At 38.9% G+C, this 26,655-nt stretch overlaps 1 protein-coding gene across 1 annotated transcript in view; it reads left to right on the top strand.

Moving 5' to 3' along the window:
• The first annotated feature begins 5,833 nt into the window (after positions 1-5,833).
• Positions 5,834-26,655, top strand: part of kibra (WW and C2 domain containing protein kibra) — a 98,322-nt gene continuing 77,500 nt past the window's right edge. Inside the window, exon 1 of the mRNA XM_083110269.1 lies at positions 5,834-6,024. Coding sequence (XP_082966395.1) covers positions 5,897-6,024 — 128 coding nt within the window. The 5' untranslated portion in view covers positions 5,834-5,896. The remainder of the gene's footprint in view (positions 6,025-26,655) is intronic.

The following is a 26,655-nucleotide window of genomic DNA, read 5'->3' as shown; positions in this document are numbered from 1 at the left end:
TATTATTATTAGTAGTAGTAGTAGTAATAGTAGTAGAAGTAGTAATAGTATTGTCCCAGATCTTTGATTGTGATAAATTGGCCATTTAAAATTTTTTCCACAACATTTTTCATAATATTTCACAAGCTCAAGGGGGGGGGGGGGTTGGGTTAAATCCCGTAACCCCTCCCTTGCGTACGCCACTGAGTATATATGAGTCTTCTTGGTCTCGTTTCGACAGGTTTTGAAGATCTAGTTCTATCATGTCGCTTTTTTAAACGTTTTTTTTTTGTTTCGTCTCGAAATTTTTCCATTTTGAACGTTTTTCCGAGAGTAAAAAAGGGCTCCCTTGTTCTGAGCCCTTAGCATCCATGCAATGCCGTTGGAAAAGTCAAAGAAGGGATTTAAAGTTGAGCTGTCCTCTGCCCCTCCTCCCCACCAGGGTACACGTGGTTACACGCGAGCCCACCTGTACGTAAAAAATCTGGTACACTTCAAAGGAAAACTGGAAACAGAAGCAGCGAATTCCTATGGGGATAATTCCATATGATTTGCACAGACCTGACTGCAATTCTTACCTGCTTATAGGTCTTGGTGTCACGTAGTTCTTGATCTTCGTGGATACTTGAGTTCATTTAACTTGTAAACATATTTTCTCAAATTTTCTTCAAAACCCAAGTTGGAAAAGATGAAGTCACATTTTTTAGGACACGATTTAGGATTTTTTAAGACTACATATTTACCGAAGCTAAACAAATATGTATTGATGTTGGATGCCGGGGAGATTAGCAGCTTGTCAATCATAATTCATAAGTTTTGTCACGTACGATCGGCGAAAGGAATTAATTGTGGTTTGATACAAGCTGGTGACATTTTATCTCTGAGGAAATATAGATTTTATATTGTGATAAATCCCATGCTCCATAAACGAATAGCTGTCAATAGTCTCTTAATACCTCCTTTAGTAGTCTTATCATTATTCTAGGCGCAGTAAATCGTTAAAGAAATTGATATATGAGCATCCCATATATCCATACATCTCAGCATCTGGGAGGGCACCAAGCAAAGGTTATCGCAAGAGAGGAAGCTTAAACTTCCCCCTTGCTGTTTTGTATGTGCCCTATTGAGTATTTAACTCCGCTTTGTATATCCTTATAATGGCGACGACGAATAAATGAACTGACACCAAGAAAAATTCAGTCTTGCAAAAATCGAACAAGACAAAGATTCAATGTTCGAAAGCAGGGTGGAATTTGTGATTATTATCGAAGAGAGATGGACTTAGTGGGTTTAATATATTAGTTATCTTATAGATGTTTACCAATAGCTCGCCAGAAAACTACGTATTTAGTAATAGTTCTCCTCATTAATTTTAACCTCTCATGACGTATACCTTTTACCTACATAATATGTAGTTAATTCCTTAAAATCTAATTCTGATATAAAGTGGAACATAAATCAGCCGTATTCTAAGTTAAATTTTAAAATAAAACCACAGGAAAATTAATATTTTGAATTCAATATCGCCTAATTGGCAACTCAGAAACAAAATAAGAATATTGCCAACGATTAATAGGCAACATTTAATAAGAAAAAAATGCTTAACGATATGTGTATTTTTATGTATAGCCATGTAGTAGTATATAATTATCTCTGGTTGAGATGTGTCATTCCTAACCAGAGGGTGGGATGATTCAAGGCAGGGAGCGGAAAATCCCCCCTTCAAATCGCACCCTGTTCGAAAATATAAATTTTTCCCCGCGCAAACTTTCACAACTATCCACAATAAATATTTTCTGTTTGACGTCTTGTTTCGACGTTACGAATCACAGAGAAATTGAATTTTATCTTGAATCACGCAACAAAGGATCACAATTGCCACAAACGAATTGACTTTGCAATTACGAAAAACAAAATATATTACTTACGAAAATAAAGAGGTAGATATCCGCATGGTACGACTGAAGAAGTCACATAGTAAAGTATATTTATTTTCAAATATCTTACTGCCTCCCTGATGGCGCAGCGGTAGCGTCGTCACCTTGTAAACAAGGGGTCCCGGGTTCGATACCCGTTGGAGACACATAGTGGTTCGGATCCCACTTAAAACTGTAGGTCCAGCCCCGATTAGCCTTATTGTGCATAAAGTGGACTTAAAACACCAAATCAAATATCATACTAAAGTCTTAGATACTAAGTCTCGTTCTCGTCTCGATTGAGAGATGAAAAGAAATAAAAATAAAGAAAAAGAAATGAAAGGAAAATAAAATTTGATTTTGATTTGCTTTATTTTTACTTCGCTTTTTGGGCCACTTTTGACTAATTTCAGAAGATGGAGATGAGTGATGACATGATTAAATTGATGAATGGACACTCATAAACATCCACGCCCAGGCCGGGATTCGAACCCGGGACCCTTGGCGTCGTAGCGCGATGTGCTAACCTCTCCACTAGGGGGGCGGCAAAAGAAAAATAATGAAAGAGAAATAAAAGGAAGGGAAAGCAGAGTGGAAAGGAAAGAAAAGGACAGGTGGAGTGGTAACTGGTAAGGAGAGGAGAGCACAGGAGATGAGAGAAGAGAAGAGTAGAGGAGAGAAAAATTAAGAGTAGACAAGGGAAAGCATGGAATGAAGAGAAGAATGGAGATGGTCAAAATTAGGCATAAAGAAAGCCGTAAGAGAAAAATGAAAGAACGGAAAGATGGAGCGAGCGTCTTCGGTAGCCGAGCGCATCATTTGGTCACACACGATCTCGCCATCGGGGGTTGAGGGTTCGAGATCGGGCCTGGGCATCATCGTTCCTCCATCGCATGCGTTGGGTCCCTTCATCAAATACATGTCATCGGAATTTACGCATGCTCCGAGGTCAGAGGTTCGATCCTTGGGTAAAGCATAGAAATGATAAATTGTGTTTGTCCCATAATCAATCTCATCAGTTCACCATGCGCCCTAACAATGTACAGAGTGTCCGAAAAGTCACGCAACCCGGTGTTTACGACCGTATAACGGAATGCGAAACGGAATGAAAGAAACGCTTTCTGCCAAGAGAATGCCCTGTATATTGGGAAAATTTAGAGAGAAAAACATATGTAAGAACATGCATGTTTTAATAACAAATAAGCAAAGTGTTGCCAAAGGCAGTTTTTTTTTTTTTTTTTCAAATCGTGTGTATTGATGCACAGAACTCACTGAGGTAAATTATTGCAACATTTCACAATACCAACGAATAATTTGGATGGCCATCTTTTGAATTTGACAGAAAAATAACTTTGACGAAGTTTTTTCACAATATTAAACCAAGAGGCAGAAAAACGACATAAATTAACCAAAATAGAAATAGCAATAAAATTAAAATAAAGATCTGAACCAACTCTCTCAAATGCAGTATATCAGGGAAGATATGAATGTTGAAGGTGGCGACTAATGTTTCTGATCTTGTGTATATCTTGACGATTTTGCACTGACATTAGCATTAAAAAAATAATGGGGCCCTGACGCTTGGAACTCTTACGCTCTCGCGGTAATTATTTGAATATATTTTTGTCGTTGTTTGTTATTTATATTTTTTAACTCATAAGGTGAATAGATGGAATAAATTCAGGAACAAACAGGAAACTTACGTCAATTCCATCCCTTATCACTGTGCGTTGATCATTTTGGGAGGAGGGGAGGGGTTCTCTGTCTTGGGCTCATAATTAACTTTTTTTTAGTTAAGTCTCTTGAATCTGAACTAATAAAAATAAAACTTTAGCTCTAGTCCCGATTGGCCATGGTGGGTTCAAAATGATCCTCAACCCGAATTAAAAAAATCAAGAGAATTTTTTTCCAGAAACTTTCACAAGAAAGCATCACAAAAAAAATGGGGTGTAAAAAAAGGTAAAAAAAAAGGTAAAGTGTTCCCCTGTACATAGCACCACGCCATGAAGGCGTATAGGGTGTGTGGGGGTAACGCCCCACACTTTCTTGATCCGGTCGTGAGTGGGGGTGATGTGATCAGCATCACGCCCCTGACCGCCTTTACCCCCCAGGGTTTCCCCCAGGTACCCATGTTATTCGACGCTGGGTAGGCGCCGGGGCCGCTTCCACCGTTAGAAAAGTTCCCGGATTTGATGGGGTGTAAGGAATGACAATTTCTAAATGTCAACCTCACTTCCACGTAGTAGACCCTGGACTATTTTATGCAGACTGGCGAGGCTCTGGCGTGTGGACTCACGGCCAATATAATCATCCATGGGGCTCGTGTGTTGTGTGCCGCTCTTGTGTGTTAGTGATTGCCCTCTCATCCATTTCATCTTCCAGGGTGCGAAATCCCGGGGGGATGGGGAGAATTCCCCCACCAACAATCTTGTCCTGAAATTCCCCCCCCACCAAATTCTTCCGGGGGGAGTTTTTGTTTTAACAACAAACATAAACAATTAGTTTGGTATTCGAATAAACTTGACTGGAATAATATCGAAAACATACGAAAAGAAAAAACGGACAACAAAGAGCCTCATCTCTTAGGACACTGAACCCAGCAATCCCCAGAATACAGAAATTAGACCGACTTGTTATTTCTTCTCCATTTCTCATCGCCTTTCGTTAGCAACCACGAAGTATATACATATATTAATAAAACACGTATACCTAATAGCATTTATATATGAATTTTATACAGAAAATTATTAACTTCTTAATGTCTTAATTTTTGCCCCTCCTCCTTTTGCATATCATTGTTCAAAGCATCAGTAATACATTAAAATCTTCAATTTTCAATTACATTTTGAATGAAAGACAGTCGATATAATATATTGTATATTTTATAATATAATTTGATTATTTAATAATTGACATATATTTAATGACATTATATATACGTATATAAGTATATATAATATATTATATATATATATATATATATATATATATATATATATATATATATATATACACACACACACACATATATTGTGTGTGTATTTGTGTGTGTGTCTTTCTGCTCCATCCCACCAACCAATCTGCAGTGATTTCGCACCCTGCTTATCACCATCATGGACGTCCGGTAGGAGGGGCTGTGGTAACCCCCCCGGATAATTAATGTCAATATAAAATTATATATTTCACTTATGTTATTTCATTTCAGTCACAGTTATTTATGTTAATTATTAAAGGGACATTGCAGGAACATAATAACTTCAAACTGAGTGTTTTTTTAGGGGACAACATTATTATGGTAAAAAATATGTTTCGTTTGCCCCCTGTAAAAAAAAGCCTTGCTTGCCCCTCCCTTGGACAAAATCCTGTTGACGTTCATTATCACTCATCCACGCGATAATTAATTATATTTGCAAGATGTTAACGCTTCGCGTTAAAATTGTGTGCATTTTTTGAGAAGCGTATTCTACCTTAAAGGATTAACTTTAGCTTTCCTTTTGATTTTGTTCTGAATGACGGTAATCTGCATCATTGCAGTTGCTTGGTTGTTGTGTAGCGTGAAAAGCATCCCATTGCTATTTTTTTCCCGTCCATCAACCTGATTAGTGTGTGCTGGAATGTTACGGACGGGAGAGACGCGCAAATGCAACGATATCTAATATCTACAATAAATAATTTTCGCGATCTCGTACCGATAAGCGTTCAATTGCGTTACGCAGTCAAGCCTGCAACAGGTAGAAAATGCCCCTTCGCCAGCTGCAACGTGTGTTAGCGAGGCAATTGATACTGAATTCGGAGAGATCATATAGAAGTCATTGAAGCTGCTTCATGGCTGTTATGTTAATACTCACATTCCTTTCCTGAGGATCTGGATGCTCATTGGCTGCGGCGCATGACTTCAAGGTGACGTCACGCGAGCCATGATAATGAGGTATTCAACATGGTGGAATAGTAGGCTGTGTGTGCCAGTTGCTAAAGTTTTGGATGGATTTTATTCATGAAATATGCCAAGAAGACGAAATGGAGAGATACCTCTACCCGCTGGTTGGGACATTGGAAGAGATTACGATGGAAAAATCTACTTTATCGACCACAATAACAAGAAAACAACATGGATTGACCCGCGGGACAGGTAAGTTTGTGTGCGAAAAGCAGACTCTACCTTCAGGAGCCCCCACGTCAAATCACGGAATTCCTGAGATATTTGTGTGTTTTAAAGCGAGTTGCTGTGTGTAATGCCGTGTATGTGGTGACAGAACGCTTGGTTTAAAATTACGTGTGCTAAATATGTGCTTACTTTGTTGAAACCCAGTGATAGATGTGGAGAAAATGTAAAAAATCGAGCGAAAAAGATTTTGGAAGAGGTGTTCGCGTTCGTGCTGCCATCTTCATGAAAACGCGTGAAGCTGTATGTAACCAATCTTGCTAGCTTACTATGTGGGAAGAAAAGTTGAGTTTATTACAGTAGGTCGCGTTTGCAAGTATGATAATATGCGAAGAAAAGTCAAGAATATACTTCTTATTGTGTAAACTGTAGGTTGCAGGTACCGTCATAAAGTATTGTAGTGTTTGCAATAAAAGTACGAAATGAATTCCAAAGCTGCGGGAATCAAAAGTTGCCCAGTGTTCTTATTAGACTTTCTTAAAGTTTATCTTATGAAGGATGTTTTCATGGAATAAGCATTTTATCCAGGGGTGTATGCATTTTGCTGTGTTCTAGGCTGTTAAATATTTTTGCATCAGCATGTTTTCGATTACCACCTGCTAAGTACACTAGTGGAAAAAAGCGCCACACATTCGTAAACTCGTCAAATGTACGTGTAGGTGTGATCGTAGATGTTATTTACTTAAAAATAGAGATACTTAGGCCAAAAGCATTATCTCTAGCATTTGCAAAGAAGCGCCCAATGGCCCGTGAAATTGACTCCGCAATGTTCTGCATTGTTTTCATTGAATATTTATTCATGTATTCGTATACCACACAGCACCCGGAGTTTTTTGGCTTTCTTAATTACGAATTTTATCGACTGTTATTGTGCCGTTCAAGTATATACATCAATGAATTTCAATAACAATGAATACCATGCATAATTAAAACCTTATGCGGGTATAGTGAGAGTGAGCAATAGAACAAATAATAAAGAAAGTTCCATTTGTATATAGCCAGTTGAAATACGTGTTTACAAGATATTTATAGTGAAATACTGTTATTATAGATACAATCTAAGCAGGGCAAAAAACGTAAATGATTATTTTTAATTCTTGATTGTGCACATTAGTGAATTAAAATTTATAATGAATAATTGTGGCAGTATTGGTGTTTCTCGTTGTTACGCATAAAAATAGAATCGTCGCCGCCTTGTATTCAAGCGGTCCCGGGTTCGAAATCCGATGGAGTCGCATAGTGATTGATTGATTTGGTTTATTTTTCTTCGCTTGTTGTGCCATTATTGGCTATATGCGAAGATGGCGATGAGTGATGATATGATGAAATTAATGAATGGACACTCACAAACATTCATGCCCAGGCCAGGATTCGAACCCGAGACCCCTGGCGTTGTAGCACGATGTGATAACCACTCCGCCACGGGGGCCGGGCAGGAATTGCATAGCGGTTTGCGTCCCATTTTAAACTGTAGATCCGTTCCCGATCAGCCGCTATGTGCGTAAATGCGGGCTTCAGACAAAAATAGGAGGAGGAAAGCGCATCATTTGCACCACTATGATAGAATATAATTGTTAATGTTGCAAGACAGAATATTGAATGTGTTCAAATACTGATGTAGGGGAGGAATTGAATAACTGTTCGATCATCTAGTTGGTATAATAGAATTAATACAAAGATTATAGTAATTCATACCATAAGTAAGGCATAAATGTTGCTTATTATTAGACATTGCTAGAATGGTTGATTGATTGACGTGCATCCTTACTTTGTTTTAGCTGTGGGGATATGCTATCAAAAAAATGTAAAAATTTGGAGGAGAAAGTGAGTTTATAGCGGGATGGAAAATAAAAAAATAAAATCATTAGATTTAACTAGCAACATTATTGAATCTATTCCAATGTCAGTTGTTGGAATTAGCAATTATTTTCAAAGCTTATATTCTAATATATCCCTGGAATGCCACTTCTCCCCTCTAAAGAATATGCTATGATTTCTAGTAACCATCACCACCACTCTATACACATTTTTTGTACCGTTGCTGTCCAACACCTCATTTCCTTTTAGTTTTTAATGTTATGTATTGCTTACTCCAGTTTTCCATGGACCTAACTCGGCGACAAGACAATTCCGCTCCACTTTTGTGGGTAGTTTTCATTCTCGTTCTAATAATGCATGTTGCGATGCTATCCTCTATTATTTTCAGACAGCAGTATTTGATTGATTTGCTTTATTTTTCTTCGCTTGTTGTGCCATTTTTGGCTAATTTGCGAAGATGGGGATGAGTGATGATATGATGAAATTGATGAATGGACACGCACAAACATCCATGCCCAGGCCGGGATTCGAACCCGGAACCCTTGTCGTCGTAGCGCGATGTGCTAACCCCACTCCGCCACGGGGACCGGCAGACAGCAGTATTGCATAGAAAATGAACAAAACATTTATTGACACACGTTGGTTTGAATTTCTCTGTAATTTATAAAGGCAACTTTGCTATTTGTTTAGGTTATGCACGCCCATGAATTGATGAATATGTAATGAGATAAAAAGCAGAGACACTCTTGTGTTCGGATTCCAATCCTGAGACAGGACACCCCTGTTTTCCCTCAGCCACTCCCAAGTAAATGCTGTGCTGGTACCAACGGCGCGCGCTGAATTTTTTCTAAGGGAGGCAGAGTCATATAAACGCTATTATTATTATCAGTTATTACTACTTTACAAATCGTAAAATTCAAATTGAATTGAAAATACTTTGGCGTTGTATACAAGTTAAGACTCGAGTCTACTATTTAGATAGAAATTGGATTCACCTTGCTTCATTTCAATAAGCATCTAGCCTTTTACTTTGTTGATGAATGAACAGTTCTTTTTCTGTTTGTACTCTTTCACAATGAACCAAGGACGTATTTAGGGGGTCCAGACCCCCCCCCCCGGAAAAATTTATCAAGTACTAAAATTAAATAATGAGAAATATATTCGTTTAGCCGTTGTTGTATAATTTCCTCTGAACTTATTGTAAAACAAGTATTACATTTGAAGGACACGAAGGACGTATTTAGGGGGTCTGGACCCCCCACCCTACCCGAAAGACTTATTAAGTACGAAAATTAAATAATGAAAATATACTCGTTTAGCATTTGTTGTATAATTTCCTCTGAACTTATTGGAAGACAAGTATTATATGGGGATCATACGGCTTTGAAGGACTGGAAGGACATATTTAGAGGGTCCGGACCCCCCGATGGACTCACCAAGTACTAAAATTAAGTAATGAAAATAGTAGTATTTGTTGCATAATCAATGGTTATTAATTATTTCCTCTGAACTTTTTAGAGGGCAAGTATTATATTGGGATCATACGGCTTTGAATAACATTACATTACACTACTTCTCAAAATAATATGCATAAAATTTTAATCAGAAGCTTACTTTTCTCCAACTACATGTAACATCATGTTTATTATTCGATAAATATTCAATTATTCATCTATTTGACATTAATTTTATTTGCCAGGGCACTTGTTTTTATGTAAATTATTTCGATCTTAACTAAACTATGCAATGAATATGTACTCTTATATCTCTATTCTTATACAGTTTTTTTTCCTAATTGTGTGATAATTAATATAAACATTATTATTATTGTTCCTGAGACACTTGGTTCGGACCCCCCCCCCCCCGAAACATATTTCTAGATACCTGCCTGCAATGCACAGATATCAATCAGAGTCAGGGACCACTTATTCTACTGTCTTTCAAGGTACCTATAATCCATGTTTTTACATGCCGAAGGTTAGAGTAAAATAATAATAATGATAACGATAATAATAATATTTTGTTATAAAATATCGCTACGATTTCACCATTCGAATTACATTTACACTTTCCAGAAATGTCAGGGAGGCAAGTGCCTTCGCTCCCTCCCCCCTGAGGACGCCCTTGACTGGTACCTCGACTGAAGGTTACGCAATGCGATTAGGATCCTAGGATTCTAACCCAGTACCCCTGTCTTCCCTGTCCTTTCCAAGAACCTTTAATTGATTGATTGATTTTCACAAATAACCATGCCCGAGCGGGATTCGAACCCGGAAGCCCCTGGCGTCGCAGCGCGATGTGCACTCAGCCACAGGTTTCGGCCCGAGAACCTTTAAACCGGAGAGGACCAGTGCAACTAGACGGAACGCTTTGTAAATTTCACTTTTTTTTTCTTTGCGTGTACAATGGAAAGTGTGGTTCTGGAATGCCAGAGATTTTTAAATGATCACTCTGATGACACTGGTGTCTTTTCTAGGTTGCTTGCGTTGCTTTCCGAACCGGAACATTTCACTCGTGGAATGTGCGTACGAGCTGAGTAAAGTGTTTAATATTTACCTTCTTTTTTTAATGAAAGGCATATTGTTTCGCGTTCTTGTGCTAGGAAATGCACGCCATTTGCAATCGCCTTTCAAACATTTGGATTTCTGTCGTAGTATCAATAGGTTCGTGCCGCGATAAGAAGTATAGTATGTCATTGGAGGAAAATACTGTATGTTAACATTACTCACGACCATGTGAAACAATGGTATTGTGTTTGTGTAATAACGTGAATGAGTTTGTAAAGCGGAGGAAAGGTTATGGGCACGAGACCGGAGCAGGAAGTTGCTTATGTGCTTCGCTTCAATGGACGTTCGGCTAGCGGTTGATAATCTTTGAGCCAATAGATGTCCCAATGTAGGCGGGACAGTCATTTCTTTATTCAGTCCCGGTGACGACTGCAGTCGGGACGGGACGTAGAAAAGGCCCATTTTTATTTTATTTGGCAGTGTCAATTTAGACATGTTCTGTCAGTGCCTGCGGTTAGGGCTGGCGTGGGTGCCCCCCCCCCCCGCACTATGTCATCTTATTGCTAAGCCTTGTCTACCAAGATAAAGTAAACTGTCTTTGCCCCCCCCCCCCCCCCCCACGTTTTGGCACTCGGAATGGTCATGCATATCATTAATTATGATATTTGTGTCAATCCAAGGGGCATGCATTAAACAGTTGAGCACTTCTATGGAAGTAAGCTCCAAAACTGTCCAGCCTTACATCCATACTTATGTGGGTTCATTGGACAATAAATTAATGATTTTTCTTTTTCATTTTCTGGCTAAAGCAGCAACAACAGGATCGTATGAAAGATTCCGGAAAATAGGCGTTGAAAAAGTTGTCTATTTGTGGTTATTTTCACTGAGTTTGTCTGTTTCTATCAGTAAGATACCAACGAGACAGGGAGGTTGCAGGAAGGATCACGTACACTAGCTTCATTTAATAGTGGCACAATTGCTTTATGCGGCATTTTTCTCTCAAGGTGCAGTTCAGTCAACATTATTCAGCTATTTTTAATTAGCATTTTCTACTGCGTGTAATTAGTCTTTCATGAAAACATTTCTAATTAATTTTACAAAACGTTTAAATGAGTATATCAAAATTGCACTAATTTTACAGTACTAGAATATTCGTTAACTGTACACTTTTGGTTCCTTTCGTTAAATACAGAAACCATCCCAGAATGGATGAGCAGAATGGAAATACCCTTAAAAAGCCCGTTCACGAATTCTCAAGTTTGAACGCCTGTTTCGAAAGCACAGAACGTTGTCGCCTAATAATCAAGGGACTTCGATGTCCGATAACTATAGGCCCAGTCCCGACGAGCCTTTTTATGCAAACTCAAACAAGCTCGAAAGCAGAAATCAGTATTAGAAATGAGCCAAACATTAATACATGCCGTAAGGCTTTCTTTCATGGAAAGACTTGCTGCAACAACAACAACAAAAAAGTTGGAAGTCTATTCCACGTGATAAGTAGGTATCGCAAAGCAGTAAATTCCCTTCGTTATGGCGCCACCTTAAAGAAGGAGGCTAGGGCAAGAAGAGAGGTAGCAACACTATGCAGTTGGCAGTCCTGGAGAAGTAATTTTGGAGGAATCGTGATGGAAAGAAAGGTATGTAGCGTGACCTTGGAAGAGGTCACAGGAAGGTAGCAAGACGAAATTCTTTTGCTGTCAGCATAGTCAGCTATATAATCTCGAATTTAATGCGTGTTTGCTTGTACATTCTCTCCCTCCCTCCGTTACAGTTCATTTTTCTCTCTTCCTCCTGTCCAGTTTGTTGAAGGGAAGAGAGAGAGAGAGGAAAAATGATCGTGGCAGCTGCTCAACATGTGTACACCACGGAGGAGAGGAAGGCATAAAAAAGTTTTCATTGTCCCACTCTTTTCAGACATTGTCTCCTTTTGTTATTATCTCCCTTTCTGAGTTTGACCAAAAATCTCGCCCCAATCAACTTTTCACTGTATTTTTCAGGTGCAAGGTCACTGTTTCTTGATATGGTCAGATCGAATAGACTTTTAACGGTGTAGATTAGTGATTTCCAAGAGGGAGAAGCGTCGATGTCTTAGTGGGTTACTTCTTGCTAGAAGTTTCCTTATTTACAGATGAGCAAAGCAAATTCCGAGAATTGCTGCACAAAATAGAACTCGTTTCTTCGCTAGAAGTCTGATGTATGGTCATGACGGCGGGGTGATCTTAGCTGAGAATTTCTCCGACAATGTGTACCGGGTCTGGGTACTGTTGGGCATGGTGTTGATCACATCCATGGACGTCCGCAGGATTTTTTCCTAGGGGGCAAACGAGGCACACCCCCCTCCGTAATATTGTTCCCTTAATAAGCATTGCTTCAGTTTGTGCAACGCCCTTGCAATAATTAACATATATTACTACGATTGAAATGAAATTATGCGTGAAATATGTACATTTTTGTTGACTCATTTTTCAAGGGGTTGGCCTCCTTTGCCCCCTTCCGGACGTCCATGATCTCATCACCTCCGCAATGGCGAGATCGAGAATATGAGGGGTGTTCGTTACTCCCTACATTACAATGCCTTCATGTCACGCTGCAACCCACAAGGAAGAAATTTAACGTTTTTTCGAATTATTTACCTATGTCAATTAAGAAATTTCGTAATATTTAAATCGAACCTGCAAGTTATGCGTATACTCCTGCGTATCAAGAGACGTGTCAGTTACATTGTCTGGAGTGAAGAACTTATTTATCAACAGGAATGATATTGACTCGTGTCAAGAAATACCCTGGGAACTGCTGAACAACAGTTACTGCCGTCGTAGTTCAGTCGTTAGGGCATATAACTACCATACCAGAGACCCGGGTTCGATCCCCGGCGGGGGAGTGGGAATTTTTCCTAGCGGCTCCAGCGCTGACCCATATAATAAAGTGGGTACCTGGAGGAAACTCTGGGGGTTAAAGGCGGCCAAGGGCGTGGTGCTGATCACATCACCCCAACCTTCGGGCGCGATAAAGAAAGTTTGGGGCCCTAACCCCACACTCCCTATATGCCTTCATGGCGTAGTGCACAGCACAGTGGAGCACTTTACCGTTACTGCTGAACCATGACTGATCATGTTTGGGTTCGTTTTTCATGTATTGAGAGATTAGGTAGGGATGAGCACATGGAAGAAAGGGGGGGGGGGGTCAGTCATGTATATTGTTGCATTTTCGGACTTATTATCCAGACCTCATGAACCCCCGTTCGTTTAAACATTAGGCAAAATAACGTATCTGCAGAACAGTAGGTGGAAGAAGTATAAACGTTGCGTACTTCGTTTTTACCAAATGCGTGTTTGTAATAAACAATGCGTTTTTAAATTTTTACCTTCAATCTGAATTCAAGGACAACTAAGATGTAAATCGCCACAACTATGGAATGCCCATAACCTTATTTTCATACACTAACTTATTGTTTGTTTATTGATGGGTGTGAAATGTACTTCCTTTTCCGTAGATCATCAGAAAATTGTTAGGCTGCTCGGAGGGCATCTGAATACGAAGTAATGTATTGTTGCCAATAAAACACCCAGCCGGATGCTTACTGCTGTATGTATGGCGCCAAATAGTATTACGGCTAGTTGCTGTAATATGCACCCGAGACCGCTACTGAAGGTTCATTAAACGAACCTGATGAAAGTCAATGTAGTAAAACAGGGTAATTAAATAGCATTCATGTATATCATATGTGATTTTTCTGAGCCGCCTGATTGTCTTATGTAACGCCAATATGTGTGTTTTCAACAACAAAAAAAGCGAAGGTTATTTAGGTAAGACACGGAAAAATGCGGAAGTTAGTTCTTTCCGTGTTGCGCGTTGCAAATGGGGGAGGGTGTCCAGAAGCGAAACTTTCTAACGTCTGAACTTTCCACGGGATTTAAACGACAATGGTGTTTTCTCAAAAAGATGAGTATCATGCATTCCCTTGCTTCGCTTGTACTTACAAGTATTACTTTATACACATATGTGAATATACGTTGATTACACTTCTCGTGTTTTTGTACATCTCACCGGAAGTGTAGAAGCCTAGGAAGAGATAGTCTTGTGTCTTTGTATTATATTTGAATTATTGTTCGTTTAGTGTACTTCAACAAGTTTACAAACTTTTCAGGCCTCTCCAATGGCGTAGTTGTAACGTCGCCGCCTTGTAATCCAGGGGTCCCGGGTTCGAAACTCAGTGGAGCCACATAGTTGTTCAGATCCCACTTTAAACTGTAGGTCCACTCCCGATTAGCTTATCTGTGTGTAAAGTGGACTTAAAAACTAATTAAAAGTTTACAGACTTTGCCTTGAAATCTGCTGTGGTGTGGACCCTACTTTTAAACTTTAACTACATTCACGTATTAAAATTGTCCTCAAACAAAGTTCTAAAATTTTGTTTTTATCATAAATTCGTTATGAAATTGTCAATGTAGTATGCATAATTACCATAACAAATCGCAATTAAAAATGATAAATTTACATTTGACAGGTCAAGTGCTTGTTGAACAAGTTCACTACATGCGCGAATCAAGGAATTTTAGTAACCATTGGATTAATTGCATAATGTTATCTTGTGTGCTTAGTTCTTTATTGCGTGGATTCTTCACACGTGCAATTTCTCTCGGCCAGAGCTGAAGGTGCAATGTTACTGTGAAAGTGACAATGCACATGCTTTTGTTCAATTAATTAATTGAAAGCCCTATAGCCGATCCACATGCTTCCTGTGTCGTTCCAATTAATTACTGGGGATCCTCTTTGGTATTTGTCTACACAACAGCTTTCCATCAACCGGACGAAACTGATTTTCTCTTTTATTACTGATATAGCAGGAAAAGCAGGCTAAAATAAATAGGAATTGAAATGTATTTTTTAAAAAAAAGGCTTATTGAGATTACAACATGAATGCAATTGTTGTGTACCTTAACAATATGAAAATGTAAGTTGATTTTATTTGTTATTAACGATACGTCCACATACTTTATTAACATTAAAATATTAAATGTTATCTTTAAAAGTTACGCGTCTTTGCCAAGTGTGACTCAAAATCTTCAATTCGGACCAATCGTGGCCTTATTTGTCTTGAGTGAGCTTGGAATCAAATGACAATGCAAAGTGAATTGGATTTTAATGGAATTAAAGATTAGCTGGAATTTGGACCTGTGTGAGCAGTAGCGTGCCCGCCCAGGCGAAAGGAGGGTGTTGATGGGAGATATAATCTCCCTTTGAGAACGTTGAAGATATGGTGGTATTAGATATCACTAACTACTTTTATAAAAGGAAGCCATATCGTAACACCCCTTAGAAAAACCAGAGTACTTTACAGTATGTGAAATGACATTTTTGCAAAACAATCTTCCGTTTTTAAGAAAGAAAAACACGGATTTTTCTAATTTGTTAAACATTTAAGAAAATATCTGTTCAGACCAGGGCCGCCAAAACAACGACCCGGGGGCCATATACAGCCCACCGAGTTTTTTTTTGTGACCCACCTCAACATTTATAAAACCTTTAAATGCACTCTCAAGCATTCTAACCTCAGAGAAAATATAATATTATGTGGCCTGCGCTTAGTAACTTGTTGTGTGTATACAACCCCAGTTCCCCAGTGAAGATTGCTTTCATTATCGAATAATTTTTGGTTGTGTTTCAAGTAAACTGGTCACAATTCGGTACTACTTAACCACAATTAGAATACATTGAGATTGCTATGAATTGGAACTATTAAAAGTAGTTTGAATACATCTCCAAACGGTTGCGAAAGATGCAAACGAGAGAGAGGTAATTCCTTGTCTTTGACTCCGTAGACAGTCAGCGTGGTCTTCAGGTGGCGCGACAGTGTGACACAAATACAAGGCATGTTTTGCGTAATCGGGCTTTCTTGAATGCGCTGTCGTTTCTGTTGTGTACATATTATATATGCATGCCGCTGCTTTGATGGCTATAGGCACATTGTAAACTCAAAACAGCTGGCCTTGAAAAGTGAATAGGGACCATTGGTACGTGATGCTATTCGAATTTATCTTGCCACCTCCCATCCTATTCGATAAAGAGAAGCAGTGTTCCACCAACACTTGTTTCAAGGCGTCCTCGGTTCGATTCAGGAAGGGGTTCAGTAATTCGGATTTCATTGGGGTTAAAGTTCAAAGTTACGAAAATAGCAAAACAACGTAACTTCAACTTCAAACACTTTCGCGACAATTGATTGGCGATCAGAAGTTCACATATGACTGACTATCAATTCACTCAGGTAGACCAGAGATAACTGAACCCCGATCAAGAATAAAGTCCATTCCATTGAAAGTGTCCATCGCCAAATTCGCCCACTTTGATTTGGGTACCGTGAGGAACAGTAGCGGTGATTGGGCGCCAAACGCGGGGAGGGGGGCAATACTCGGTGGAGGCATATTGCACAGTGGTTCTGGACCCCTCTTTAAACTGTACGTCATGTCCGATTTGCCTATCTGTGCATAAAGTACACAACAGTTCAAACAAACAAAACGGGTTCCACTGGTGAGAAACATCAAAAAGTACAGAGGATATCATACATCACATGTACAAGCCGGCCTCCGTGGCGGAGTGGTTACCACACCGTACTACGATGCCAGGAGGTCCCGGGTTAGAAATTTTGGTCTGGGCATGGATGTTTGTGAATGTCCCATTCATCAATTTCATCACTCGTTCTCATGTTCGCGATTAGTCGAAGTGCCAGAAAATCGAAGTAAAATAAACCAAATCAATCAATCATATGTAGAAATCCACCCAGAGTACACGTATAAGATGCAAGATTAAAATGATATGTGAGTTGTGGCCACGTATCTTTAAACCTGACTGTACATACAGGTCATTTATACGAAATTCTAAAAAATATACTAATATTGCACAATTGCCCAACACCACTGCTTACGTAATTGGCCATTCGCTTGTAAAGATCTTGTATCAGAATTCAGTTGTTCGTGCAGAAAGAATCACTTTACAACGATCTGCATTACAAGCATATTATCAGTTATGCCTTATTATAAACTGAAATATTTAAACTACAAACTGCATCTAGTAAACTGCTTTTGGTTATTACTTTACATGCGTTGATCTATCTTCCATTCGGACTTCCAATTCTAGATTCCTAGAGACACTAGTTTCTGTATGCTCTCAAGGTATGTGACTGATCGATGTGACATCCATTTCATCGTTTGTCACATAACAGATGTTATAAAAAACCTGTAATAATCAAACAAGCAGTACGCGAATACAGTAAAAATACAACGTCTCTTTCATTTCTAGACCTTTTACCGTAAGGTCTCGATCTTGAGAAGCTGGAAACTCGATTGATACGAATCTTGTCTTGAGAATGATGCCTGTCTTGCATATGCCAACTCGTTTTTTGTCTTTTGAGTGAGAGTTCGATTTTTGTCGAATTGATTTATAATCCTTTGTCTCTATTTCATCCTATTCGTTAATGAGCTGCTTGAGTGGAACTGAGTCGTATTACGTCTGAACACCAGTTGCACATATCGAGAAGAAAGACCTTGTCCATGTGAGGAAACATGACTTTGATCACAAGTAGTTGCTGAATACATTGTATGTTGTGTGGAGGGTGGAGTAGGGAGCGATCACTTCTACATTCCGACGTGGCTTTGCTGTACTTATGTAGCGTTACTCCATTGACTGTTTCTTCTTTTTTTCTTCCCAGTGTTTCCAACCGGTTTCTTTCTCGTGGCTTTGTTATCCATAGGTCAGTACTACAGAAACTCGAAATTTTGGGTTGTAGAATCTTGCAGTGCATATTTTTTTTCTTTCTCAAGGGCATATGATATTTCCTGTTATTTGTGTTGTCTGCCAGTGACTGGTAAGAATTTTAGGGTGTTTCAACGATTTCATAATGTTGCATTGGTCTTGAAAGCTTTGAGATTTGGTGTCGTTGACTTCCACTGTCTGTCATGATGAGATGTGTTTGAGTCCAGAACAAATCGGGCTTATTGCGGCTATCCTTGTCAATTTCGTTATCCTTTGTCCATGTCCATTTCGTTGTTGTAATTTGTTAGTTTTCGCTGTTGCGTTAATGCAGTGATCTAGGATTACCGAACACACTGTTCGTTAGACACTTGGAGATTATCTCTTGGCGTCGCTAAATCATACACATTGATTCGAACGGGTGTCTTGTGTGCGTACCAAATGTTTCCACCTTGTAGCGGCGAAGATCAATGAACATAAATATAAATGTAGATGAGGCAGATGTGGGGCATTCTAGCGTTACGTGTGTAACATTTTACATACAAAATTTAACGCTCTGCACACGAGATTGGATTAAAATATTCACAATGAACCGATTTCAAGGAAATATGATATGTACTTTATGGTATCTGTTAACAAATTGAAAAACTTAAGTGTCTTGAGTATGATGCCATAGGCTGAATGCATGGAAAGCATTAACAAAAGTACGTTACGTTTGACTCTTTAAAAATGTAGCAAATTTTGACTTCATTTGTCTGTGAAGCATATAATAGGCTGCAGATGCTAGTAACTTTTATTGGTGAAATGTGCAAATTATAGGCATTCACAAACATCTAAATCTTAATGCAATAAAATCAATAATAATTTTCATATTAATTCATTTTGTTATTTACATGGAGTAGGACCACTTTTCGTGGAATGCCCCATATATAGGGTGACCAGACACACACATTCAAAAAAGAGGACAGAGCAGGCGAAAAAGGAGGACAAAGCCATAAAAAGGAGGACACCGCAAAAAATGGCAAAACATTTGCCATTATTCATAACTTAATCAATATAAAAAAAATCTTACTAACATTTTGCTCACAGATACTTTTCAGGTGATCTCTTTCAATAACTTCCTCTTACCTTTAAGCAAAGAAAGAATCTTCTAATATGTTATTTAACAAATGACAAAGAATATCTAGAATTTGAAGCACAGAATTTTACTCATTTTCTAATTCTTGGATATTAGAATGTAATATACCAGCAAGTGAATGCAAATGTAACAAGTAAGATTCGCTCTAACTTATTTCCAAAAACTGAATTAAAATTTTGTGTAGTTTAGATTGGGTAGAGAAATATGATTTTAATGCCACGAACATTTCTAGCTATCTTTCAACAGCAGGGGAAAGTGACAGCCACCGTACACTTTATCTCATATTCGTTTCTTCCATCCTTTAAAAGCTGGATATTTTCTGGCACGATCATTGTTGAATTTACACTTTCGCTTCGTTATTTCATGAAAGAAAATATTACTTAATAATCAAAATTCTTCCTACGCGTTTCTGTATCGCGTATGCATAACTCGAAAAGGAACTGGCCGACCCCCGTGACGGAGTGGTTAGCACACCGCGCCACACAACGCCAACGGTCCCGGATTCGAATCCCGGCCTGGGCATAGGTGTTCTTTGTGAGTGCCCCTTCATCAAAATCATCATATCATCGTTCATCCTCATCTTCACGATTAGCTAAAAGTTGCAGAAAAGCGAAGTTAAATAAATCAATCAATCAATCGAAAAGGAACTGCACAGAATACGTGCGTTCCAGCTGTTTCAGAAGGCGAAGCAACGAGTTAGAATAATACTAACGACTAGCGTGAGGAATTTTGCCTATTTGCCTTTTATATTCTTTTGTAGTAAAACATAGGCTTTAATGTCTAAAGTTCGTTTCATGGTGTTTCTAGTCCGAAAACGCATTTTAATAGTGCCTATAAATTCCTATTTTGCTCTATTGTGCCAAAAAATGGCTCTTCTGCAATATTTGCATACTTCAGCTTTTTTTACGTTCCTTGGCTTTCCCTACATTGAAGGATGAAAGGCTTTGTTTATGTTGTACTGACTGAAATCTGGTATTCGACAGATTTGAGGGTCACAATTGGAACATTGTTTAAATTTTTTTTTCTTACAATGGTGCAAATTGTTTTTTCATCAATTGTTTAAATTCGCACAGTCGTTAGCACAAACTAACTTTAATTTTAACTTTAATTGACGATTCCCCGCAAGTGCGAATTTCGATCATTTAGTTTGTTAATCGTTATCCCACTTTTATAATGAACTGAAGTGCCAATACAGTATAGGCTACTTGTGCATTGTAAATAGAAAATTGAAATAAGTTCACATTCATTGTCTGTTTTAATGTCTTTTCTAAATTTCAGGGTGCCTATTTTCGTACCGTTCCTAATTTATAGTGTCTTTTTAAGTGCCTATTTTCATCAGTTTGGTGCCTTATTTCAGAGGTTTTTAGTGCCTATAAATCCGCACCCTACTAATGATTCAGTTAGGAAAGTAATCGTGTTCAGCTCACAGATGCTATTTGAGCATTGCTCGAACACTTAACTCACCCCAAGTGATATGCCTTAAATGATGATCGTTATGTGTGGAAGCATTCTCTATGCAGCACATTTGCTATGGTCGATGGTTTGCTCTTTCCAGAAAAGGAGGACATTTACAGAATTCTAAGAAATCCGTCCGGACGCCGGACAGACATCTAAAAAGGAGGACATGTCCGGATAAAAGAGGACGTCTGGTCACCCTACCCATATACAGACAGACCTTAATTTGTTTCTACTTGTTTTCAACGACAAAGTTTAAACCGTGTATAGTTATCCGGTACAAGCAGTTGAGGAAAGTGACATATATATGGTGTGTTAAGGTTGAATTCAATTTATTTGCTGCTTAAATATAATAATTTAACAATATTCTTCTTCTTCTTCTTCTTTTATATGACCCCATCAACGTCTATATCCTGTTGACTTTGGTCAGCGTTTCTGTTATTGTAGTTCTTCCGGGTTCGGTAGATTCGATTGTCACAGATTGAAACAATTATATAAGTAAATCACTTTTATCTTTGCACTGTTTCATTGTGATCACTTTTTACATTTCAAGTCTACATTTTTGTGCATATCCGTATAGAAGCCAGACAAGTGGAGTAGATAATTCTGATAAAAGGAAAGAGTGACAGTGGGAAGTCTTTACCAAAGGTTTTGGGTTCGAGTCATAACCTTGGCACTTCTTTGTGAGTGTTCTTTCATAGATTTCTGCCAATGTTTTTTTTATCTTCATTGTCGCGATTAGCCTAAAGAGGAAAAGAAACGATGTAAAAAAAGGACAAATATCCTTTTTGGACTTAATTTGGCAGGAAGTTGCAAATTTTATAGGTCTTACATAAGATGATTGTCAACTGGTATATTTTTTTATCACGTTACATTTTATAAGTTGGGACCTCATCCCAGCAGTCTTGAGATGATCTAGCCACAGTTGGCAACACTTTTGGATAAGCCAGTGTCCGGACGAGTGAGAGTCAAGCAGGGAAAATGAATGATGCTGGACCGGACAAGCCAAGCCAGAAACCGCGCCGTGCCGAATAGGCTGGAGTCTCCGGAACGTTGTCCTTGATCGAACGGCGTGCCTTGGCTGGGTCCGTCACGCCCCGGCGTAAGAAATGAATGTAGCTCGCCTTCGTTCCCAAAGATGTTAGGTTCGAGGTGGGAGAAGCTTTCGTGGATCAAGGGAAAATATCTTCTCGGCGAAGGGAAATTTAAGAAAGGATATGAAACAAGCAGGGGAAACAAGCTAAATTTTCTAACTTGACTTCTTATTTTGTCTTTCAAAGAGATTTTGAACACTTGTGTTTGAGCTGATATTTTATCGTTATTCTTTGTGTTGTGTGGTTTTATGTATTTAAGCATAAAAATTGCGTTGTTGAAATTGACAATTTGTCCTGTGAAGAATGAATGTGCAAAGGTTACCTTCGTTTGTGAGGGAAAGATGTAGTACCCTGCGATGTGTGTTAAGAATTGTTAGACTATTTTAGTTGTGAGTATGGAACTTTTGAGCTTTACAAACCTCTGTAGCGGCGGCATGAACAAATTCATTGCACCACAAGTTGGAGATTTGAACCTGACTAAGATGAAAATCTGTCCCTTATTTCTATTTTTTTGCCACTTCAGTCTATCATTCAGTTGTTTTGGGGAGCCTGCCAGAGATTAGGATAACATTGAATTTTACGAAATTACTTTCCGTTTCACTGTATATTTATTCAGAGAGTTGGTGTTTCTGCATTGTCCTTTGAGACATAGCCACATGGCCCAAGGGTATATAATTATATGTTCGCATGATCTACCGTAAAGGTAAAGCTATAACGTAAGTTATTCTGATGATCATAGATTTATGCTTTTACAATGGTTATTGGGTTCGATTCCTGTTGTTCGGATCCAGAGCTTGGGGTTAATTGAAGCAGAATTTCGGTTGAGTTAGTTTACTTGGATTACTTTGATAAATTCAGAACTGGATTAATTATTCATCAGGACAAAACAAGTTTGGTTTTGAACTTGTAACGTTTAAATGCCATTATTGTACGTTACTTTAGGAAGCAACGCCTAACAGTAATTTACCGCAGTTCCGATTAAACTATTATCATTATAACAAGAATTCTGTGATGCCAATTGAAGTTTTTCGCAAACCGTCCTTCGCTTAAAAGTCCATATTACTCTCGGGTAGGCGAATCGGAATTGAACCCACGGTTCAAAGTAGAACCCGAACCACTGCGAAATGTTCATCCAACGGAGATCATACCCGGTATCCCTTGGTTACAAGTCGACAGCGTTATCACTGCACCGTCTTAGAGGCTCCAAGAACACGAGTTTCCTACAATCGGATATTGAACCAGGGACTTCACTATGCAGGTTGCTTTGTCTGTACGTGTCTCGTATGAAATGCGTCCGGGAATCTGGGAAGTAAAGTCGCTGCTGCTGAATCCCAGATGTTTTTCGTGCGTAGTGCGTAACGGTGCGTGCTTCGTGTTCTGTGGCAAGAAGTTTTTTCCTCTCCTCCACCCACGCTGGATTCTTCGACGCCCGCCACGTGTCCACTGTCTGCTTCCACAAATATTTGGCAGCCGAAGATTTTTACGAGTCAGTCGGCAAAATCTCAACACAATGCGCAGATTCCTTAGTAAGCGAAGACATTGCCGCCGGTGAATATATTAGCCCTGCAGGAATGTTTATCCTTGTTTTTTTTTTTTACATTTAACATGCACTTCCAGCGTGTTTAGAATGAGTGATTTTCAAATATATATATATATATATATTCAAAATAATTTGTCTTAATTTTACATGCTTATGGGAGGAAATTCAAACGTTTTCTTATTCTATCTTTGCAAATTATTTATTTGAAAATAGTACATTTTTTAGCTAACCATTTGAAACACCGCTATAGGTTCCAGGTTCATTTCACGGCTTGTCACTTGTAGTGATCGTATCCTCACTTAAATTTATGTCCCTTCCCATTAAGCCCATGTGAGGACCATAAAGTGGACAGAATTTGAAGATATGAATACTCTTAAAGAATCGGCACTTACATTTTTGACAATTTACTTAATTTTAATTGCAATGTGATGCAACTGTTCGAAGCGCGAAAATATCAATATGTAAAAGCTATTCATGATAAATATAGAAAGAAGTCTAATCCTATATTCAGCAAGAGAGAGCCCCACCTTTTTCTCGTTTCAAGTGTCACTTTATCGTGATTCATTTTGTTTTTCATCATTGAGAAGGCTTCTATTTAACCAATTGTCTCATGATTTCGCACAGTATAATTCTAATTCTTTTGATTTGATTTAGTTTATTTTACTTCGCGTTTTGTGCCTCTTGGCTAATTTGCGAAGATGGGGATGAGTGATGAAAAGATGAAATTGATGAATGGACATTCACAAACAACCAAGCCCGACCGGGATTCGAACCCGGGACCCTTGGCATCGCAGCGCGTGGTGCTAACCACTCGGCCACAGGGTCGGGCAATTCTAATTCTTGTTTTGCACGTTCATCCATTGTCGATCAATTTTTTTTACACTGGCTAATAGCAACGATACAGTTGTAGGCCGTGAGCGTAGCACAGAAAATGTGTATTGATATTGTTTTGTTTTACGTCGCTTTTCTACCACTCTTATTATCATAACGATGAGGATAAATTGGTAAAATAGATGACGCAGGAGACGCAAGATTTTATTCTTCTTACCTCGTAGCACGTACTGTATGCTTTAAAAGGGTTCTAGTTTTCACTCTTATGACGTTCCCAATACCTAATGATATACGCCCATTTCGACATATCATCATCGAAATTTCTGTATTAGAGTAGTGTCTTGCTGGAAAAAAATGTTAACATGAGAATACATGCTGAACAGATAGAATTTGAAACTCAGCCAAACCGTTCATGATGCTAGAGAAGTAAAGAAGTAGTTCCGTTGTCGTTCTTTCATTTCGAGATGTTCCTTCCGACCTATCTTTCCAATTTATTTTCGACATTGTAGCAGATACTTCGAGATAAGCGACATTTCCTGTAGCAAAGATAACATGGCAGGAACCCCCCAGGGTCGAGATTGAATTCTTTTCGAGTAAGCATCATCAGTCATCAACGGCAGAACTACAAATATTTGGGCAGGATACTCTCAAAAGATAGGAGCGACACCAAACAAAACATTGGAGCCCTCAAATATCTCTTATCTTCACATGCACGTTAACGAAAAACACTGTGATACTGGTCATTATTGTGTTGAGTTGTAAGGATAAGTTAGAATAGAGTAAACATGGAAATGTATTGTTTTTATACACGAGGAATCCTGGCTTGGCAGTATTTATGTTATACATGTTCCAACTGCTTTAGTTTATTATTTAGTAGCATTGTTTCGCGTAAAAGACCCGATTTGACATTATTTTGTGTCGTAATTGAGGTTTGTATTGTGAATTTCCTAGTTTTTGTCCTCTGTAAGACCTAAGTAAATGTAAACAAATACACGTGGCTTCTGAGAAATCCTATTGGTTGTTCAAACGACAACTTTGCAGTAATTTTGCACGTAGTTATATATAATAGTGCATGTGATATAGCCACATCACTCGACGTAGCTGCGTTATAGACGTTGTGGGACCGAGTTGTACAGCTATGACCCATACATTCACGTGCAAGTTAACACCATAATAGCACATAGGAAAGGAATTGTTTCCCAGATTTCACGTGGTTTTCTATCATTATCTTCGTTCTTGCAGGAGAATAATTCACAGTATGAACTTTGGGATGTTAACCTTAACGAAGGCCACAGACAATTTCTCAATTTTACCATTATTTTCTTTGTCCTCTCAGCGTGTACATCGCACTTATCTCAATGGTAAAGAATAAGTGATTATAACAGCAACCAACCAGTCTGCAAGTTTATGTCCCGAAGTGTCTAAAAAAAAAAAAGCGATCATCACCACTTGCCGTATAAATATAAGGAATCGGCCCTCCTAGATATGTATAATAATTCGTCAATTAACATACTAATAAATGATGCCCACCAATATTTCATGTCTAGGCATTCTTAAAAATCTGGGTTGTAAGGGCGACCCTTTTCGAAGACACCCAAATGTCAGAATATAGGCCTAACACTTGCAGCGCTCTGTTAGTGACTTCCCCTATGGCGCAGTGGTTGCGTTCTCACCTTGTAATCAAGGGGTCCCGGGTTCGATACCCGGTGGAGACACATAGTGGTTCGGCCCCCACTTTAAACTGTAGAGTAGGTCCAGTTCCGATTAGCCTTTCTGTGCATAATGTGGACTTAAAACAACAATTCATTCAATCAATCAATCATTTCAGTGAAAATATTGGATCATTTCGCGGCGCACCTTTGGGAACCACTGCTCTATAGGACTTCGTTGTGTGTTGTCCATTGTTCCTTCATCTATCATCTCTCTCTCATCACCATTCATCCTCATCTTCGCGATTAGCCAAAATTGGCAGAACAACGAAGTAAAATAGACTAATTCAATCAATCAATCTTAAAAATGCTGACGCTAAATCATCGGTGATCCTGCGTGAGAGTTAAAAAGTTCCCCCACAAGAGAAGCTCATTAATCCGCCCCTGGAGTTTATCTGCTGAAGTTTTATAGTGCATACAAACCCACCCTTTTAACCGTAACAAGAATGTCTTCCGTGCTGCATTGTTGGTTGCAAGGCTGATCGATCAAGTGCATGTGTCCAACACAGGACACGACCTGTAGGCAAATTTTGACCTCGTTTTTACGTCGCGGATTTCTGTTTTGTAATCACCGAGGCTTTTGTGTCCTTTGCGGGGCTTATATCGACCGCGGAGAGAAGTCCTTTCCAGCGTTTGTGTTGGCGCGAGTGACCTCTGCTTGCCATGGCCCCCGCCCCCCGCTGTGATAACCTGTTGCGTGCGAGTGAAATTAAAAGAGAGCTTGGCGTCCTCAACAAGTGATGCCAACTTGCGAGATTAG

This window comes from Lepisma saccharinum, chromosome 1 (genome assembly GCF_977018435.1).
Source record: "Lepisma saccharinum chromosome 1, izLepSacc3.1, whole genome shotgun sequence".
Taxonomy (NCBI): domain Eukaryota; kingdom Metazoa; phylum Arthropoda; class Insecta; order Zygentoma; family Lepismatidae; genus Lepisma; species Lepisma saccharinum.
This window is presented reverse-complemented; position numbering and strand designations above follow the sequence as displayed.